Source organism: Dama dama, chromosome 3 (genome assembly GCF_033118175.1).
Source record: "Dama dama isolate Ldn47 chromosome 3, ASM3311817v1, whole genome shotgun sequence".
Taxonomy (NCBI): domain Eukaryota; kingdom Metazoa; phylum Chordata; class Mammalia; order Artiodactyla; family Cervidae; genus Dama; species Dama dama.
In genome coordinates this window covers 61501093-61523165 of record NC_083683.1, presented here as the reverse complement: position 1 = coordinate 61523165, position 22073 = coordinate 61501093, and the positions used below count along the sequence as shown (strand labels likewise).

General features: G+C 38.3%; 1 protein-coding gene across 1 annotated transcript in view; it reads left to right on the top strand.

Annotated features, from left to right (window-relative positions):
* The first annotated feature begins 4922 nt into the window (after positions 1 to 4922).
* Positions 4923 to 22073, top strand: part of CAND1 (cullin associated and neddylation dissociated 1) — a 34305-nt gene continuing 17154 nt past the window's right edge. Inside the window, exons 1-3 of the mRNA XM_061130616.1 lie at positions 4923 to 5355; positions 14401 to 14544; positions 21717 to 21871. Of these exons, the coding sequence (XP_060986599.1) occupies positions 5288 to 5355; positions 14401 to 14544; positions 21717 to 21871 (367 nt within the window). The 5' untranslated portion in view covers positions 4923 to 5287. The remainder of the gene's footprint in view (positions 5356 to 14400; positions 14545 to 21716; positions 21872 to 22073) is intronic.

Sequence of the window (22073 nt, the reverse complement as noted above, 5' to 3'; positions counted from 1 at the left end):
AATATTACTAAAAAAGTAAAAAGTGAGAAAGAAATGGAAGATATTCCAAGTGAAGAAACTTTGTGACTTAATCTTTGTGATTTTATCTAATATGATGCAAATGTATTTCTATCTCTAAAGGAGTAATTCCTTCACAGAACGACAATTAAATTTGATTTAGAGTGCCACTAAAAATTAAGAACTTCTATCATTTATATAGAAGACAGTAGATTATAGGAAAAACTCTAGTTGTTGGGGTGTTTTCAATCAAATGGAAATAAATCTTAAGATAAGTGTTGTAGAGCATTTACTTCCTTTTGCACCTAAGTTGAATTCAGTATTGACAAATGATCTGTAATAGGAAGCATTTTGTATCTGTTCATTTGTGTGCAAAGCTGTCTATGCTGAAACACAAGTCAGAACTGCCCTTTACCTCCCTTATGTCAGCTTTGACATTCAACAATTATATTTCAAAAATTAATAACTAGTTGAAAAAATAGCTCTATGTTCCTTAGGTCCTTTAACTCAATTTACAGCAAATGTATGACCTAAGTACAGTTCACATGTACTTGGCATAAGGCTGTACTAAGATAAACGTCTTCTAAACTTATTCTCTACCAAGACCCTCTTCTTCCACATCACCAGTTCAGCATTCAGTTCAGAAAAAAATTAGCAATGGAACAATGATTACCAAAATATGTTTTATGGTACTCTTTCCCTTGAGATGGTAATGGGCAGGACCTTAAGAAATTCTATGCTTGAATATATCAGGTGGCTGCAGACTTTTGTTGGCTTGGGCTACCATAACAGAATACCACAGAGCTCTCTTTCTAGCTTGCAGGTGACTACCGTCTTTCTGTGTCTCCATACGGCAGAGAGAGAGGGCATGCAAGCCAACTCATCAGTCCCTCGGAGGGAGTTGTTTGGTTTGCCCACTGGAGACACAAGCATCCTTGCCTCACCAGATGGAGGGCACTGGAGGGCAGCGGTGACAAAGTCACTTCTGTAAGGGGTGACTGCCACCACCCTTGGTGGGTATCTTTAAAAATAAGAGGGAATGCAGCTGCTATAATGCAACATCCTGCTCTAGCCTCCATTTCTCTTCTGCCCTCCTCAAACAGGTATAGATCAATAGGTGGCCAACCCAAGGATGACTAATCCGAAGCTTTGGGGCACCTATATGAACTGTTTCTCTCTTGTTTTGTTTTCTGATTACTGCTGTCTCATGCACTCTGTCAAATATTTTCCTTCACCTGGAATAACACCTTGAGCAAACCTTAAAGCTTTCCAAGTCCTTCTTTTCATATAGTCCTTCTTTTCATTTTCTCTGAGTGGGTTTCTTTTGTTTTCTTGTTTGGGTTTTTCTTTTTCTTTTTTTATTTTTGAGTGGGAGGAGGAGGAAAGACCCATCACTCTGCAAACTAATAACCACATTTCTCCTTGAATCCTCTCTTCCCTGATATAGACAGGATGGTCCTGATATAGACAGGAAGGTGTGTCTGGCACAGTGTAGACAATAAATGAGAAACAAGCTAAACTACTGGTTCATATTTGAAGGACCTCCCAACAGCTAGAAAGACCCCATTTTTTAGTATATTCTCTTTTTAATTTTTTTTCCATTTATTTTTATTCATTGGAGGCTAATTACTTTACAATATTGTAGTGATTTCTGCCATACATTCACATGAATCAGCCATGGATTTACATGTGTTCCCCATCCCGATCCCCTCTCCCGCCTCCCTCTCCATCCCATCCCTCTGGGTCTTCCCAGTGCACCAGCCCTGAGCACCCGTCTCATGCATCCAACCTGGGCTGGTGATCTGTTTCACCCTTGATAGTATACTTGTTTCAATGCTGTTCTCTCTGAACATCCCACCATTTTTAAAAAAATCAAATTTCTTGCCTCAGTTTTGCATTATAACTACTGGCCAAGAAGAAAATTCTAAGAAGATAGCCTTATCTAGACTTATTTTCTTTTGCACTTATCATTAATTTAGCATTTACAGATTCTTAAAGGAAAACGTTTTCCCACTGTTGAGTGACAAGCTATACTCAGTGATATACAAATTAAACCTCTAAGTGGTCAAGAATACTAAATAAAATTAAGTACTATTGAGTGCCTACTATGAATTTGGCACAGGGTAAGAACTTAAGTGGAGCAGAAGTGATTTGAAGTTGGTATAAACTCTAAAGAACTTACACTATAGTTGGAGGCTAGCATATAAACATGATGATTGGTTCAAGATCTTAGGAAGGGAGACAGGGGAGGTGAGAGGCATTCCAGTATAGACGTTGCAGGCATGGGTTCTGAAGCAACACTGCCTGAGTTTTAATCCTGATTGCTCTTCACTGCTATCTCCGGCAAGTTTCTTAACCTCTCTGCGTCTCTCATACTTAAAAAGCAGATTCCTATAAGCAGAATTCCTGAGCAATTCCTATATTATAATAGTAGGGGAAAGATCAAAAAGGATTAGGGACAGATGAAGGAAATCACTGATTTCAAACATTTGGACTTTGTTCAGTAGCAGAGAGCCAGGGAACTTATAAAATTGGTGAGTAGCACCACAAAAACAAAGTTTCGGCAAACTCTAAACTGGTTATGTAGGATGGTTTGGGATAGGGACAAGACAGAGAATATAGTAATAATAATAGTCAACTTTTATAAGATTCTTTGCATGACCTTTGCAAGTGTGAAAAAATTAGTTATTATTATGTTCAGACAATGTGCTGAGCACTTTATATGGGATATTTGCTATGGACTGAATTCTGCCCCTCCTCTTCAAATTCATATGTTGAAGCCCTAACCTCCAGTATGACAGTATTTGGAGACAGGCCATTTAAAGAGGTAATTAAGGTTAAATGAGGATACAATTAAGGTTAAATGAGGCTAAAAAGTGGGGCCCTATGATTGGTGTCCTTATGACAAAGATAGGAGGATGTGGGTGCATAGAGAAAAGGCTATGTGAGGACACAGTGAGAAGGTGGCTGTCTACCAGCCAAGGCCTCAGGAGAAACTGGCTCACTGACCTTGGACTTACAGCCTCTACAACTGTTGAAAAAATAAATTTCTCTTGTTTAAATCACCCAATTTTGTTATGGCAATCCTGGCCGACTAAGGCAATGGCTCATTTGACTCTTAAACCAGCCCTATTGAGAAACAGTCTGTCCATCATTGTGTCACCCTTGAAGAAACAGAGGCTCAGAGAGCTTAAAATGAATTGCCTAAGACAGTTAATAAGTAGCAGTAAACAGGATTGAAATTTAAGCTGTCTTACTACAAATATTATAGTTCAGTTGTAAATTGATAAATGAAAGGATTTATACACACAAAAGGCAGATACATGACTTATTAGATGTATTAGACTTACTAGATTCGGGCTAAAGAAAAGAGGGGGGTTATCACTAAATTATTGAGATTTTAGGCCTTGGGGTTCACACAAGTTAAATGAGTAGCTTGTGTGTGATGTGTGGTGTGTGTATAGTTTATATTAAATACTCTGAAAATGTTGTTCAGAGCAGAAAGGAATTATGGCTGAAGTACTCATGGACCTAGTAATAGCAGACTTGGGTAAAAATGAGGGAAGAGATATGGTACTACTGCGGAGGAAAACAGCATTAATACAAAATGGTAAACAAGTAATGAGGTGACATTTAAATGTGAATAATGAGAACAGATCATGTTTCATCTATTTTGTTATTGCCTATGTCTGTCTTTTCAAAGACACTAAATTAACATTTGGTGATATAGGAAAGAACGGTAGAGAAACGTTGAGATTTAACACTTGGAAGAGGCCACTAAAATTTTTTTCTCCCAACAGGAGCAATAACAGATTGAGACTGTATTTTCCTCCTCTCTTAACTAGGCTTTCTCTTTTTTTTAGGAAGGCCTTTTAGCTAGCTTCAATTCGAATGAAGGCGACAAAAACTTGGCCACCTTCACACGTGATTTGGTATCTGATTCGCGATTGCTGTCTGTGTATGTTTTAAGGAACAATGAAATAGCTGCAGGATTGTCAATTCCACAAATGCTGCACACAGAGGGTAATCGTTTAGTAATTCTAAACAAAAGGAGTAAGCCCCGAATACAATCATCGGTCATGGCCGTTGGTTTTATTACGTCCTTCTTCCTTCAGGGGTCTGGCTCTTCAATGCACGTTGAGAGCCCAAGCAGAAGCACTGGTTGCCTTCTGAGAACGAGGCAACTATCCCATTCCTGGAGGAGTGCTAGAAGTCGCTACTAGGCCTCTACCAAGAACATCAACTCAGCCGCAATGCGCCTGCCCAGACCGCAGCAGCCTAGCTCTGCACACACCCCATAACACCAAAAACAGCTGTACGAGAAAATTCGAATCTGCTGCAGAAACCTCGCCCGCCGCGCTCCAAAGGTTTCAGCCAGCACGGCTGCCTTGCCAGACTACAAATCCCAGCATTCACTCCTCACACGGGAGCCAATAAGGAAGCTACAAATTTCTTCAGCCAATCATACCCTAACCCAGTATAACATGCCGACTGAATTCTGGGGTTTGTGGTTTTCACGTGGCAACATTACACCATCGTGTTTAAGGGGATGTAGGCCCCGCGTCCGATTCCAAACGAAAGCTCCTTCTAATAACTATTCTGTTGGTGCCCCAAGCTAACCTGTTAATTAGTTTTATTCCCAGGCCTTGTGCGCCTTAAAAATCGTAAACTTTTTTTCTTACTGTCGTACAGGAAACAAGTTTTTTTCGGATGAAGATATCCTCAACCCCCTGGCCACCCGGTCCTTTAACCGTCGCTTTTAAGTATCGCGAGATCAGCTCCTTTGGTTGTAGGTAGGCCTCTGCAGGGCGGATCACGTGTAGATTGACATGGGCCTCAGCCAACAGGATTGCCCTTTATCTGGCGTCTCCACAGCGTGCGTGGGGAGACCTCCGTGAACTCTGACCTTAGCTTTCCGTAGCGTCCCGCGTCTACCGTGCCCGCCCCCGGAGCGAAGGAGGTGGGTTTTGGCCTCTTGCCCTAGGGAACGAGTGCGGAGGCAGTGGAAGTGTCCGACTCTTCGGAGAGGCCCTGCTGTACTCCACGCTGCTCATGAGCCCGTTCTCCGGCGAGCAGCGCCGTCGTTAGGCCGGCCCCTTAGCCTCTGCTTCCCCCGGGACAGGCCCACGCCTTGCCGGGGAGGGGGCAGCCTGCCGAGGCGCCTCCCTAGTCAGCGTCTGCGTCGCGCTGCGACCCTGGAAGCGGGAGCTGCCGCGAGCGAGAGGAGGAGCCCCAGCGGCGGCGGGCAGCAGCACCAGCAACGCCGGCGGGCGGGATTGAGGCCGTCAACATGGCGAGCGCCTCGTACCACATCTCCAATTTGCTGGAAAAAATGACATCCAGCGACAAGGACTTCAGGTGAGGCCGAAATCCGACCCTCAGTCCGCCTCGGCGGGCGTCCCCCATCCGCGGCCCTGGCCCTCACACAGGCCTTGCCCCACCCCTTTGGCCTTAACTGGTTCCTCGGCTTTCCCGACGCCTCCGGGCCACCCTCCGCTCCCCGATCCCAGCAGGCCCCTTCCCTCGCTCACCTTCCAGCCCCCTCCCCCCGTTATTTCCTCTAGGCCGTTGCCCATCTCCGGTCACAGGCCCCTTCTGCGGCCCCCACCGCCCCCACCGCATGCTCTGCCTTCCCAGGACGTGACTTCGCGTCCCAGGTAGCGTGAAGGGGCGAGATCACGCACCGCTGTGGGCAAGGGAGTCACTCTAGGCTTGGAGACGTGGAGGCCAGGCCTACCCGCCGGCCTGCCCGAGGCGCTAGGCCGCCCTGCTCGTGGGCCCCGAGCTGCTGCAGCTGCCCACGCGGGGTCCCAGCTGCGTCTCCTTGCCCGCAGATGTGAGCGGGCCTAGGTGCATTCTGCTTGAACGATTTGCTTTTCCTCCCAAGTCTTCGGGGTTGAGTTATAAACTTTTTCTTTGGATTATCCCTTTAGTGAAGGTGGTAAGAAGGTGGAGGGGGAGCCAGGATGGTGGAAACTTGACGCCTAGAGTTTTCCCGCCAGCATCTCTTGTCGTTTTTCTTTGGCAGGTAAAAACCCAAGCAGGAACTCAGGGTTTCAGTCTTATTTCCTTATATTCAAAATTACTACCATAAAGGTGAATTGCTGAACCTTAAAGAAAAAAAGTACAGGGAACAAATGGATATTATTGAAGGGAGTTTTCTAATATGGGGGCGGTGAATATGAAGGTTTGTTATAAAGTTCTGTTCCTGGAGACTTGTGCTGTTGGTTCCAGACCTTCGTCACATGCATATTGAAGAATTGTTATATTTTCACAGATTATCTTGTTTTCTTTCTCCTTTCTTTTTTTGCACGGTAGTAATTGTTATATTCTTTGCTTCCCGCCTTCTGTTCCATCACGAATTAAATTTAAATAAGCTCCCAATCTGAAGCGGGTTTTTATATTTTTTGATACTTGTTTTGTTCACTAGTGGTTGTATTTTCTGTGCGTTTTAAAGGGAAGAACAAATAGTCTTCAATTTGAATTTCGGCCGAAGGGGTTTTGTTTTTTTTTTTTTTCAGTATGAACAGTTACCTTTTAAAACCTGAGAACATACCCAAACCTTAGGTCCTGGGGGAAATTTTTTCTGTTTGTGTAAGAATTATGAAAAATGTAATAATCGTGTTGCTAGTTAAATTGATATGCTGGTATATTAAAATAGCCAATGAAATACATTTTGGTTCTGTGGCTTCAAATCCAAGAATGATTTTCAAAAAGTTTTGCTACCTAGGGAGTTTTTAAGTATTGCATTCGAAACTTTTAAAATTAGTTCACTCATAATAAATATTTTAGTGTTTTGGGAAGAGAGGATTATTTGGGGTATTTTTAGGTTTGTGAGTTCTAGGGTGAAAATAAAAATTATTGGGGGAAATAAAAGTTGTTTGTTCCTTAAAGGATTAGAATGTTGTTTCCCTTTGGAGCTTGGCTTGCTTTCCATTGACTGAAGCCTCCTTACATTTTTAGTAAAACAAAGTAATACATATATGCTTGAGGGTTTGTTTTTTTTTTTTTTTTTTTTTTACAAATTATGTGGAAGAGTAATACTCAGTGTTGAACTTGATAAGGGTTATCTACCAGTTTGGGCTTGAATAAATCAAAACATTGCTTGGAGGATTACTTAATCTCCTAAAAATGATATATTTCTAATAGTTTGTAAATGTTATAGAAGATATGCCTAGGAACAGTAACTGACTTTCAGTAATTTGCCATAAAGATACTCTTAATAACTATGTTTTTAAGACTTGTAATAAAAAAAAAAAAGACTTGTAATATGCTCACACTATTTAGTAATAGACAAGTCTTTGAAACCAAAGCACTATGTATATTAAATAACTGACATTTAAGAGATTAAAACAGCATTTGTGGTCAAGTACAAGATTTTTATGTATTTGAATACATGTGTTCTGTTTTAAAATGATGCTCTCTAGTTTGTCTTTAGAAATTTATATACTTGTTTATTTTGCTGGAAATATCATAGTTGTATTCACATGTTTTAAAATACCTAATGCTAGAAGGATCTTGAGGATAAGATTAATTAATGTTATAGAAAATCTTAATATATGCAGACTACTTTACCTTGTGCTAAGGGGGAAAGAAAACAGTACGTCCAAAAGGAAGAAACAATCATTTTCCTCATGGTGGAATCCAAAGAGAATATGACTGCTAGTCACAAATACAGGTTCTAGTTCTGTGGGATTCTTTGTTGTAAGCTATCTGATATCTTGGGCAGACTACTTTGAGATTAAATTTTTACTTTTGAGCAACTTGGACGTGAATGATTACAAAACGTCCCTTACAGGACCAGATTTTCAGGTCTCTGAATAACTACATAGTTTTTTAATGTGGGGGGGGGTAAAGAAATGGATGCAGGCTTCTAAATTTTGGAATGTCAGCATTTTTTAAAGAGTCTTTTTGTTGTTGTAGGACTTAAATTATAGGCTCAAATTTATTGGGAGAGAAAACCAAAACCTAGGGTCCTTTTTCTTTCGTGTTTTAGTATACTGTATTCTTTGAAGATGGGATGGTAAGGCTTAGTGCTAGGTGATTCTGTAGATAACAGAATGAAAACTTTAATATGCACAAATAATGCAAATGCTTCATTTATAAATATTAATCCTAAATATTCAGTGGGTTGAGGTAACTAATGATATTCTGCTTTTATTTTCATGTACTTCACCACCAACTGAATTAAAATATTCCAGGGAATCAAAAGCTAAAAAAAATTTTTTACCATTGTTTTATCTCTCCGTACATAATAGTTAATACTTACTGTGGACTTTATACACTTGATCCTTACAACTTTAATAAAGTGGATACAAGCAGTCTCTCTTACAGTTGAGGAAGCTTCGATCTGGCAATAAGTGCTTGCCCAAGGTCAGTTTGACAGTAGTAGATCTAGGATTTCCAGATACCATCAGGGCATAAACTCTTAACTACCATATTCTACTTCACCAAGGTTTTTACCAGGGGACATTAAGAATAAGACCTTCAATTTCATTTGTAAGTTAGGCTTATGGAATGGTTTGTGCTAGAAGACACTTTAAATTCCCTAAGAGGGACTCCAAAAAGTTGAAGGTTAGTGCTTGCCTTCAGTATTACCTGCATGCTTGTTGAATGGTTAAGACATTCGTAAAAAGATAAGTAACCCAGGGCTGAATGAAGCTTTCAGGCATAAGTGGCAGAGAACATGAAAGCAAGGAGATTCACGTGCAAGGTGTGATCTGAGCTAGGTCTTGAAGCTCTAGTTAGAGAAGATGAGTGCAGGTGTGAGAGCACTATATACAAAACACCACTCAGGGAGCGGGTATAGATAACCTTGTTAGACGCCGGCAGGGACCTTGTCTTATTGAACTGAATCCTCCACTTTATTTAAGGCCTTGGTCCTGGTAGTTCTCAATAGATAACTTGTTTTAGTTGAATTGCATTTTAATTCCAGAGTTAAGGAAAAAAAAATAAGTATTGGGAAAGTTTCTTTAAGAAATCATTGTAAAATCTACTCATTATTTGATGTGATCTTAAAATAATTTACTGCATTGTAGAATTTCCCAGCTTGATAACGGTTTGTCACCAAATTTATTTATGTGTTTGGACTATTGGAAAATATTTGCTCTTGAAAGCTGTTTAAAATGCTAATAAAAATCTCAGGCCTGTTATGGAATCATCGGCTTTCAAAGTTGGAAGGGATCTTACAGATCCTGTAATAGCTGAAAGTACTGTGTGGGCATTTACAATCATGTATTATGGGAAGATTGAGGGCAGGAGGAGAAGGGGGCAACAAAGGATGAGATGGTTGGATAGCATCACTGACTCAGTGGACATGAGTTTGAGCAAACTCCAGGAGATAGTAAAGGACAGGGAAGCCTGGCGTGCTGCAGTCCATGGCGTTGCAAAGATCAAACATAACTGAGTGACCGAAGGACAAAAGTTATAACAGGAGAGACTAAATTATCTGTTCTGCTTGTGCTCGAAGAAAAGTAGGTTTAATCAGAAGAAATAGATTTGTAGAGATTTAAGAAGGTGACTACTGAGCATTTTTTAAGTACTTTGCCTGTTGATGACAGTACTTCATGTGATTTCACTTAATGTGATTTGGAGGGAGGTGTGGATACAGGTACTGCTAACACTCATTATCAGCAATGGTTAGGTCTCACCACTGAAAAAGAGGAGAAAGGGACCTCATTGAGGAAACTGGGAAGAAGAAAGATGACTAAAAACTAGTTTTATTTACATGAACAATATTAAGACTGTCCCAAGTTGATTCATGACTAAGAGAAGTAATGAGAAAAAGTGAGACAGCAGTGGGGTGTGTATGAAATCTTTGAAAGGTAATCTGTTCACTGGAAGATGCAGTTTGCCAATAGCCTTTAAATCTGTTGCAAGCAAGCAAAATTGTGTTTGTGTATTAGAAGTGTTGTGAAAGCCACTCACTGTACAGTACAGAGTATCTCTTTCTACCATTATTTCTGCCTCTCCACATTGGATTTATTAAAGATGAATAAGTTTCCTCCTCAGGGAGCTTTGAGTTCAGTAGAAATAAGCCAAGTGTGTTAAGTTGCAGTCTCTGGCTGTCTAGCCTGTAACATTCTGCAGAGCCTTGGCACAGTTTCTAATGATGGCAGCCCCAGAATATCTGAGTGAACGAGATGACACTGCCTGTGGGTCAATCCGCCTGGGACTCCCAGAGAAGGAAGTCTGCTCGCTCCCAGCTTCCTCCTCTCCCACCTTAAAACTTTTTTCCTATGTTGTCCTGTTAATGTTACCATCTACCAAATGGCCCAGTTGGAACCCTTGATATCACCCTTTCTTCTTTACTTTAGTTCCCTGATGAGTATTTCTCAAATTAGTCTCCTTATCTCAGGCCTCTTTTTAATCCAGTATGTTGGTAGTTCTTCCATTAGAATTTTCTTCCTAAATATCACAGCTGATCATTACCTTCAGCACTAATTCCCATAGATGAGATAAACTCTTAAGAGGTTGCCCACCTGAGGTGATTGGAATTACTCTCCCTCAAAGTGCTAACAGTCTCCAGGTAACTTAGTGAGTGGTTTCTTTGCTCGTTTATTTCGTATGTAAACACTGTTTCCCATTTTTTCCTTCTTGAAATTTTCATATGTATAGGTGTCCCTCCCACAGGTTGGGTTTGTTACCTTTTAGAGGTTGTTAGTACCTGTTTGGATAATTTGGGGAAGGTCTAAGGAGGCAGGGGTTTGTTTGCGTTAGAGTGGATGTTGTCAGAAAGGGGCAATTCCATCACCTGAGATGTTGCTGGATGTTACCAGGAGACGTGGTAAGGCGGAGGAGCAGCTGCTGTAGAGCAGACGTTGCAGTCACTCTCTCAGGAGGGTGTTTGGTATTTTGTGTTGCTAAGTTAACTTACTGAAATGGGTGTTCTGTGGGATTATATATGGGAAAACATCCTTTCACTGTAAGATAAGATCTGTTTGGATTATTCATTTGGGTATTATAATTGAAGTTTAGGTATGAACCTCAGAACAGTTCCTGGACTGTAGAGGCTACTGGGCCCCCTTTCTCAGCATCTCTCCCCTCCCCCCAAATCTTGGCTTTTTTGGCCAAGAGCAGATGAAGTTGGTCTTCAGGGCAGTCATTCATGACGTTGACGTCTTCACTTTTGCTGAGATTTTGTTGATTTGGATCAGAGGAGTGGCCATTCAGCGTAGGCTGTAGTGAAACCAGGCTTGTTGGCGCTCAGCCCCTCCCATGTAAGACGAGTGAGTGAACCGTCTGACTGTGGCAGCGGTTGCTCGGGGACGTTCCCTGGCCGGGAGACACGGCCGCTGTGGCCAGGCCTGCGTCCCTCCTGCTGCTTTACGCTCAGCCCGCCCGTCCCTACCCCGTGTCTGATCCGCTTCAGAAGCCTGTTCACTTTTAATCTGTAAATCTCAAATGGGGTTGTTTCTTGTTTCCCAGTGGTTCCTTGTCTAATATGTACTTCTTCCGAGGACACGTCATGACCTTGTGTGCTCTCGGGGACAGTAGCCAGCACTTCAGCACTGCCCCCGGAGGGGCCACTCTAAACAGCAAAATTACCAACAAAAGCACAGACATGCAAAAAAAAAGTGGCACCAGATAGACTGAGAAGAGCATGCTTGTTTACAGTTTGAGAGGTGAAATAAGGCAGACCATCACCTTGGGCAGTGTCAGCTGGGAGTGTGTGCGGATACGTGCTTTGTGTGATTCAAATGTTTCATGGTTCTTCACATGTCTGCAAATGACGTGAAAGCATTGGAGAATTGATTTGGGGGTTACAACACATTTTACTTTGCTAATGATGAGAATTGGCTGTGTGTCCATTTTTCCATCTCCATTGACTGCCATAACTCTAATTCTAGCTGTGATCATTTCTCACTTAGACCGCTGCAGTAGCTCTCCTTACTGTTCTCCATTCAATCTGCTAAATGAAGTTTGTTTCTCTTCAAACTATTTTCCACAGTGGAACTAGAGTAATACTTGCAAAATGTTAATCTGATCATTGCATTTACTCTTTGTCTCTACCTCACATGCTTTTCAGTAGCTTCGCATCACTTTTATAATAAAGACTAGAATCTTAGTAAGGTCTTCAAATCTCTTTAATCTTTTGGCCCTTGCTTGCTTGGTTATAACCTTCCCACTCCCCACACACAGTTCTTGTTCATGTTTAGGATCGCAGTCTTTTCTGATACACAATTTTCTTTCCAGTCTAGGTCATGTTATTTTGTTATCCCATTGTCTTTGTATCAGGTTCTTTTCCTTCATAGCACTTGTCTCAGTTCTTAACTACATATGATGTAAGTACTCATATATGTAGTTTAAAAAAAAATCATTATGCCTCAATTTGATTGTTAGGTAAGCTTCAAGGTAGCAGGAAGCACTTGTGTTTGCTTTTGCTAGCCCTTGTATCCATAGCACCTAGTACAGTACCTGACAGATAAAAGGTTCTCAGGACCTAGTGGATGGGTATATTCAACCTTTCCCATCTTAACCTCAGCCTGTATTTCCATCTTCCCGTTAGGTTTCCCTGTGTCTCAGACACCCTGAATTGCTCCTCACTCTGGGGTGCTGTGCTCCTCCCAGCACCACCACCACGCACACAGGTTTAAAATCCCAAACCGGCTTTCTCCAGGGAAACCCCTCTTAAACCTTTGAAATCCAAACTGTCAGTTCTTTGGTGTGGTCATTGCCACACACCCTTGAGTATTTTTAAAAGTTTGTGTGAGATTTGTCCAATTTACCTGTTTGTCTGCCATGTGAGATGAAAAGTTCAAAGGAAGGGACTCGGTCTGAGTTTATCATTTCAGCCCTTAGTGCCATACCTAAAGCAATAAATGTGTAAGAGACATTTTACAAATTGGCTTTTCAGTCTGCCGTGGACAGCTTTCAAACTGGTCAAACAACTTCTTTTTAAGATTTACAGTGCAAACTTTTTAACAGATTACCAGAGGGAACTTTCTGGTTTCAGGGTCACAATTAAAAAGTTATTCTTACTATCTCAATCTAGTTTTCTGGTTTTTAAAAATATTATCTATTGCTAATTTTGCTGATGCTCATTTCAGCTTTTAAAAATGTTTAACTGTTAATTATGGATTTTTGAAATCAACCAACTTCTTTATTAGAGTATAAGTTCTCTGAGGGTCTTTTGCTCATAATCCAGCCTTTGTAGCATATCAGGCAGTGAATAAAAAAATGGTAAAGAAAGGAAGGAATCTCTGTACCAGTAGTTTCTTCAGAACTATAAAATAACTTTTTATTGGGATGATATGCTTTTTTAAATTTAAGTTGATTATCACCGTGTTTTCTCTTCAGCCTCATGATTAACATTTCAGAGATTCTTAGATTCTTAGCTAGATTTCTAACTGATATGCCTGTCTAATGGATTTTATCTAAGTAAAATAATTGGTGAAGATGCTTTTCATGCCTTGTGTGTAGAACTGCGTGCATGATTCTATTCAGTTTTTTTCTTTTTTCTTTTTTTAACTTTCTGGACTGTTACGAGATTTTAAAATCATTTTTTTCATCATGTAAAATGGGAAGGGGCTTCCAGTTAGAACTGTGTTAATTTTTTAAAGGCACAGGCTTAATTTACCTGTGTTATCCCAATTTGACCATAATGCTTTTCTTTTTAAGCAGTTTAACAAGACTTTATAAGAATTATGCTTGTGTGTAGTTTAAAACTTTGTCCTTTGGCGGTGGTTCTTAAGGAAAGGGGGCTGGATGTCTGATGGAACAGCTTTCTGCTTCAAAACATCCTTTTGAAAATACACTTGATTCTGGTGGTGGGAGTTGGGATGGAGGTGAGAGTTTGCATTTTGGAATTTTCCCAGTGGTTTGTAATATGAGCCGCCCAATCTGACACAACAGTATTACACAGGAAGGTATTCTTAATGTTAAAGACTTCCTAAATAAAATTCAAATCACACAAAGTAAAAGTAAAGAGGCACAGAATTTTCTTCCCCTAAAAGCCTTGATGCAATTATAGTTGACCCCAGAACTATGGTTTTGAACTGCACGGGTCCACTTAACATGGGAAAATTTTTCATTAAATGCATACCATGTATATACTACATGATCTGCTATTGGTTGAATCTGCAGATGGAGAATTGTGTGGAGGTGGATGTTGACTGTAAAGTTATACATGGATTTTTGATGAGATGTGGAGGACAGGGGTTTGGCACCTTTAATGCCCACGTTGCTCAAGAGTCAGCTTTATTAGACTGAATGAGCCTTCATTGAAGGTCCTGTCAATAAATTTGAAATCAAGACTAACCTGAGGAAAATAAAGCCAGTGATAACCTTATTTAAAAGAGTACGTCAGGACTTATATACGAGTGATAGCATTGGATTTGAAAACAGTGATTTTTATTAATGCTTAAAAATTTTAATTACTGACAAATTTTAATCTTTTATTAGGTTTATGGCTACAAATGATTTGATGACAGAACTGCAGAAAGATTCCATCAAGTTGGATGATGATAGTGAAAGAAAGGTAGTGAAAATGATTTTGAAGTTACTGGAAGATAAAAATGGAGAGGTACAGAATTTAGCTGTCAAATGGTGAGTTGTTTTTTACTTGCTTCCTACCACCTCAACTTTTAAAAAGCTCAATATGGTACTGGTAAATTTTCTTAGTTTTGTTCTATGCCTTTGTGGAGTGTTTTAGAGTTTGTAGGTGACTTGACTTAGTGTTTATACTTGGTGTGTAGACACATATCCTTATGAGTAGTTTCTATATTGGCTAGGACAATGGTACTTATATCTTATGACACCTTAGAAAGAGTAGTTCTCTTACTTGTTTGGCCAGATTTTTTAGCTAGGTTAAAAGGCCTACTTACTGTATATTCCAAGGCGGGGTGGAGTTTAAAAACCAATGATAAGGGAAGTGAAAAATAATAAGACTTAGTAAAGGATAGCAGTAGTTAAAACCATAGTTCACTTAACACTGATGATACAATGGTTACAAAGAATTCCCGTTACCTTGGAGAGTGGTGCATTGAGAGAATCTTTTAGGTGTGATATTGACAGGTGGGTAGAGAATTTGAGTTCCTGGTAAATGGTATTAGTGCATCTTTTTAATTTATGCATATCAAATATTAGAAATCTTTAAAATTTACATAGCTATTGGTAAGTACAACCTTTGGCTTCCTATTAAGTTAAATTATAGAATTTAATCTCATTTTGTATGGCATATAATATTTGGTATTAATTTAAATAGAGCATTCTCATTATTACTTTTGAATTTTCTTATAAAGGCTTTAAATTTATTTTAGGCTAAGGATTTACACATCTGCTGTAAAAACAGGCAAAGTGTGAGATCATTGGTCAGCATAGATTTTTCTAGACATGTAATACAACTTTCTTTAATTTTGGGCATTTGCAAGTTTAAAATAAAATGGGTCTTCAAAAAAAATAAGTTGCAGAATAGAGCAAATGAGTCTAGTTTTACTTCAGTAGTTATTTTCATCTTTTATTTTGGTATGTGCTTATTAACAAATAAAATTTTGTCTAACATATGTGCTGAGCAATTACTAGCCTTTAGGCTTTGTCTCAGATTGAGAGGTACACAGATCTTTATTCACTTGAGTATGAATCGTGTTAGAAATCTGAGCTTTTGATGATCTCTTATACTTAAAATTTAACAGGTTGGGTAGAAAATGACATATATTTAGTAATATAAGAAAGAAATTAAGATATAAACAAAAATACTGTATTAGGAGATAAAACTCAAGAACACGTTCTAGGAGGAGGGAAAGTCCTAATAGATAAATTACTAAATAGCTTTATCAAGAAATTGAAAAATTTATCAAAGAACTCATCACCCAAAAGAAACTCCGTTTCCAAAAATCTTTTCGCACACTCTTTGAAACTTCAAACAACAGATAATTCCAGTACAGATAGTTCTAGAACTATAACAAAATACTTTTAAACAAAATACTGATAACAAATTCTGCCTAAATATAACACTAAAAGAGAAGATTACACATCAGTTTCATTTAAATATTCAAAATAAAATAGTAGTATATTAAGTGTAATTTACCATGACCAAGTGAATTTCATCCTGAATATAAGGACAATTTAATATTATGTGCTTTATTAATATGTTTATTTCATCATGTTAATAGATCAGGGGGAAAAAAACTATCTGGTTAGTTGTCAAGGTATGGAAGAGATTCAACTTTGGTTCTTCATTTAAAAGAAAAAAATAAAATACAACACCTAGACTACTTAATATAATTAGAAGAATGAAATACCTTCTGAAAACTGGCATCATATTTAATGTCAGAGGGAAGAACGGGTCAGAGATGCTTTGTATCATTAAAGTGAATTCATCATTTTTTTCAAGTAAAGCATTTAATAATAAGAAATCCATAGGTCCTTTTTTAAAAAGTGCACAAACATTTATACCTCAACCCAAAAGTCAATAAATTACCAGATACTTTCACACTAAAGGCAGGAACACAAATATCTCTGTATCTTCATTAGGTTTCTTTTGATGACATTAGCTACTGTAAGACAAGGGGGAGGAAATTGAGACATAAAAGAATTTTAAAAGGTCATAGGCAAAAACAAGTCAATCAAGAAAAGAGAGTAAAAAATTCAGTGAAGGAGTGTGCTGTAAAATTAATGAACAAAAATTAGCCTTCGTATAAGCAAATAAAACAAGATATGGAAATAAATGTCTATTTATTACAGCAACAGAAAGACAAAATGCCTAGCAATAAATGTAACAAATGTTACAATGGTGACTTTGGGTGAGGATATTGTGTGGTTTAAAGTAAGCATATAATTTTGTCTTTTAAAAAACTTATAGGAGAGAAGCTTTAAAATACTCTTGACCAATAGCAAAAATGTACTTGTGAACAAATGGAAAGACATCTCAGGTCCCTGGATAGACTAACTCAACAGACTTGTTAGTTCTGGGTTATTTTAATGGTAACCGAACTTGAAAAATCAGTAAGTTTTCCCCACAAGCTAGACAGGTTGATTCTAAAGAGCATTTTGGTATGAAGAACAAAGAGGGGCAGGATATTTGCTTGAATAGACCACAAAAGCCCTGAAAATCACTGGAGTTGGAGATGTGTTGGTTAACCCTACTTGATATGAAAACATACTGTTACGTTTATCTAATGAAAGCAGTGAGGTAGTGACACATTCATAGACCAGTAGTGGAAAATAGAATGGAAACTACATGTTGCAGTTGGTGGCATCATGAGAAAAGTTGAACCTTTTTTTTAAAAAAACTGGATTACCATTTGAAAAACATAAAATTGTATCCTTACCTCACAACTTCTTACTAGAGGTCAACATTGTTCACCTTAAGTTGGTTTTGTTTTGGATATATTAGTGTTTTGTGACTTTTTGCTGCTGATTAGTAGTTCATTGATATCTTTTTAGGGTTTGGCCATTGTGCATAAAGGTAGTGTGAACATTCTTGTATGATTCTCAGGACATATGTCTTTATTTCTTAGGAAGAATGAAATTGCTGTTTATTTGGTTTCACTAGTGGTAAAGAACCTGCCTGCCAATGCAGGAGACGTAAGAGACTCGGGTTCAATCCCTGGGTGGGGGAGAATCCCCTGGAGGAGGAAATGGCAGCCCACTCCAGTATTCTTGCCTGGAGAATCCCATGGATAGAGGTGCCTAATAGTCCGTTGGGTTGCAAAGAGTCGAACATGACTGAAGCGACTTAGCACGCATGAACATTTAGACTTTAAGAAACTGATATTGTTTTCCAAACAATATTTGGACCATTTTACATGAAAGTACCAGTTGTTCCACATTATCATCAATGGTTGGTTGTGTTGCTTTTTTTTTGGCTACGACTCTCAACATTCCAGATGGTTTCTGTACCATGGATCAAACCTGTGCCCCCTGCAGTGGAAGCATGGAGTCCTAACTGCTGGATTGCCGGGAAGTCCTGGTTCTGTTGCTCTTTAATTTATCTATTCCAGTTGGTGTATAGGTGTAGTTTTAATTTCCATTTCTCTGAATGACTACTGATGTTTAATGCTGTTTGGTTTATTGCCATTTATTTTTTTGTGGACTTTCCCTATTTTTTAAAATTGAGGTTGTCTTTTTATTACTGAATTGTAGTTCATATATTCTGGGTATATGTCCTTTTGCACATATATGTTTTTAATTATTTTCTCCCAATTTGCTCTTAAATTTTTAATTTACTTTAAAATTTAGTTTGACTTAATTTATAAATTCGTTTCAGCTTTTATGGTTATTGCTTTCTGTGTTCTTAGAAATCTGTTTACATTATGTTGCAAAGATTTTCCCTTGTTTTCTAAAAGCTTTATAGTTTCAGCTTTTATTTTTAGTCCTGTGATCTATCTTGAATTAATTTTTATGAAGTAGAAATTGAGGTTCTATTTTTTCCCCATATGGATATCCAGTTGTTGAAGCACCATTTATTGAAAGCATCTTCCTTTCTCTACTGTCAAAACAGTTTTGGCATCTCCGTCAAAAGTCAATTGACTATAAAAGTGTTAAGTCTATTTCCAGACTCGGTTATGTTCCACTAATCTATTTGTCTGTTCTAATGCCAATGCCATACTGTTTTGTTAGCATAGCTCAGGCTTTTTCAGGCTTGGTGCTCTTGGGTTTTGGGGCCAGATAATTCTTTGTTATGGGGAACTATCTTGTATGTTCCATGTATTGTTGGATATGTAGCAGTCTCTCAGCTTTTACGCGCTATTTTTGCCAGTAGCATACCTCTATCCCTCAGTAGGGGCAACCAAAAAGGTCTCCAGACATTGCCAAATTTTTGTTGAAGGGCAAAAGTCTCCCTTGGTTGAGAAACACTGGTACAGATCTGTAGAAGTCTGAAGTAAGGTCTTGTAAGTTTTCTGGACTCATTTTTCTTTTCTCAAGAGTATTTTGAGTTTTTAAGTTCTTTTTATTTCATGTAAATTTTAGAATCAGTTTCTCAGGTTCTTTTTTAAAAATAAGCTTGCTCAAATTTTGATTGAAATTGTGTTGAAGCTATAGAAATATTTGAAGAGGATGAGCAATTAAAATAATACTAGATCTTTTAACTGTTAATTGCATTATCTCATAATTATCACAGTACTTCTGTTCATTCCTCGGGATATTCTACCTTAACAATTGTTGTCAGTGAATATCCCCCTCTTTTAATCCTGATTTTAGGAATTTGTTTTCTCTCTTTCCCCCTCAATTCATTTAATCAAGGATTTACGATATTTACTAATCTTATCAGAGAACTGACTTTAAGGTTTCTCATTTTCCCTGTTGTGTGTTGCCTTATTTTACTGATTGCTGCTGCTGCTGCCTTTTTTTTTTTTTTACTATTTTTCTTTCCGCTCATTTTTTCCTTTCCTAATTCTTAAACATTTAAAGGTATATTTTCTCCAAGTAGTTTGTGATTATTTTTTTTATCATTCAGTTTGAAGCATTTTTAATCTCCATTGTGATTTTTCTTTGATTTACCAGTTCTTTAGAAGCAATTTTCAAATATTTAGAGGTTATCTGGGTGTTTATTTTTAATGGTTTCTGACTTAATTGCATATGATCAGAGAATCATACTCTTTAAGATTTCACATAAGTTTATTTTGGTTTGTATTGTTCTGTCTACTCATTAAGATTGGTTTTATGATTCAGCATATGATAACTCAGTTGGTAAAGAATCTGCCTGCAAAGCAGGAGACCCTGGTTTGATTCCTGGGTCAGAAGATCCCCTGGAGAAGGGATAGTATTCTGGCCTGGAGAATTCCATGAACTGTATAGTCCATCAGGTCGCAAAGAGTTGGACATGACTGAGTGACTTCACTGTGGTGGATGCTCCCTGTGTATATTTGAAAGTGTTTTCTACGGAAGTTGGGTACGGTATATTATAAATGTCAGGTCAAGGTAGCTGGTAGTGTTGTTCAGATTTATAGATCCTTTGTGATTTTTTCTTCTTGGTATTAAATACTGAGAGAAAGAGTGTTAAAATTTTCAACTATCATTGTCTGTTTATCTGTTTCTCTCTTTAATAATGTCAATTTTTGCTTCATGTATTTTAAAGCTGTATGATTAGAGGCATACATATTTATTATTATGTCTTCCTGATGTTTTTATGAGTAAAAATGTTCCTTTTTAAATATACTGTATCTTGGAATATATTTTTTCTTATGTTAATATAGCTGCCCCAGTTTTTTTTTAGATTAGTATCTGCATAGTGTATCTTTTTTCTACACTTTCAGCTTTTAGTCTGTTTTTATTTTTAAATTATGTGCCTTGTAGACAGCAGATGGTTAAGTCTTGCTTTTTTTCCTTCTATTCAGTTTCATAATTTCTTCCCTTTGATGGCATTGTTTTTTGAGTTCATTGTTTATTGTAAATATTGATGTAGGAAGCTTTCAGCATGCCATTTTGCCTTTTTTCTATTTCTTTTGTTGTTGTTGGTTTTTATTTATTTTGTTGGCTGCTTTGGGCCTTCATTGCTGTGCGCGGGCTTTCTCTAGCTGTGGCGAGCAGGGGCCGCCCTGGTTGTGGTGCGCAGGTTCCTCATTGAGGCTGGCTTCTGTTGAAGAGCGCAGGCTCAGTAGTTGTGGCCCATGGGCTTAGTTGCCCCGGGGCATGTGGAATCTTCCTGGAGCCGGATCGAACCCATGTCCCCTGCATTGGCAGGCAGAGTCTTAACCACTGGACCAACAGAGAAGTCCGTGTTGGTTTGTTTTGTTTTTTTTTTTAATACCTTTTTTGAGGCAATATTTTATAGCAACAAATCGAAGTTTGATTTGGGGTCCTTGAAAAGCGACCTTGAAAGTTTAATATGAGTAATGACTAAGTCAGGCAAGTCTTTTGACTTCTCATCTCTTTAGTGTGTATTGTATTCATTCTAGCATCTGATCCTTAAATGCTCTTTTTTCTAACTATCCAGTAAATGCCAGTACCTAAAATTTGTCTCTGAGGTGTGGTCTCCTGTCTGTGAATAAATACTAACATTGCATTTAAAAGTTTTCTTTTTTTTTTTTTTCCAGTTGCGTAGAGTAGTGAATGCTTTCAGTTAATTTCTAAAATAGTTATATGTGAGTTCCTTACCTCACCAACCAGATGGTAAATTTTTGAAGATCAGGGCCATACTTTTGTTATTCAGTAGTCTTGAGTACTCTGGCTCTTCAATGGACAGTCATGCCCCGAGTATTATCTATGTGCTAAGTTCTGTGGGAAGGACAGAAGGAGAGCTTGCCTTCATCCTCAGCCGGCAGACTTACCTGCAGTGCTAAATAATAGCAGTATGAGGTACTAATGTGAAAGACATACAAGACGCTTTGGAGGCATGGAGAGGTTCTGATTGTTTGCTTTCTGCAACTGATTGCTTGATGCTTAAAACAAGAAAATAAAAGAAATATAAATTCTTGGGCTTATGAATTGAATGAAGTTGGTGTTAGATGGTAGGAAGAAAGGATCACAGTTGGCAAAATGTGATAGGTTGGATGGAATTTCTATTGCAGGTAAATCATGGGATTCTTGTTAGGAACAGACTCCTAATTAGCTTTTTTATTGTTACAAGATGTGTATTTGAAGGGTTTGCCAAGGGTGGGGGTCAGGTGAAAGCATCTTGAGTTTCATGATACTATGAAGAAGATAAGTGGGAAGAAATTGGAAACTTCAAGAAGCTTATTAATCAAGAATTTTTAATACTCTTATTCATATACTACTTGTCTGTTTTTCTGTTTTTTTATCTAGGTTAAATTTTTTTTTTTCTTTTTGTGTTACAGTCTTGGTCCTTTAGTGAGTAAAGTGAAAGAATACCAAGTAGAGACAATTGTAGATACCCTCTGCACTAACATGCTTTCTGATAAAGAACAGCTTCGAGATATTTCAAGTATTGGCCTCAAAACAGTAATTGGAGAACTTCCTCCAGCTTCCAGTGGTAAGCAAGAGTATTTTTTCCTTCTATTTCCCTTTTATAAATGGAAGTGTTTCTCCTCTAATTTTTTTTTCTCCTGGTCACAGAGAGAGAGAGATCTTTGTAAACATTCCTTTGAACAGTGAAGGGAAAAGACTCTAGAGTCTTATTTTTGCTTAAAAATAAATTCAGTTATTTTGATTGAATTTAAGTATTTCTTTGGAGT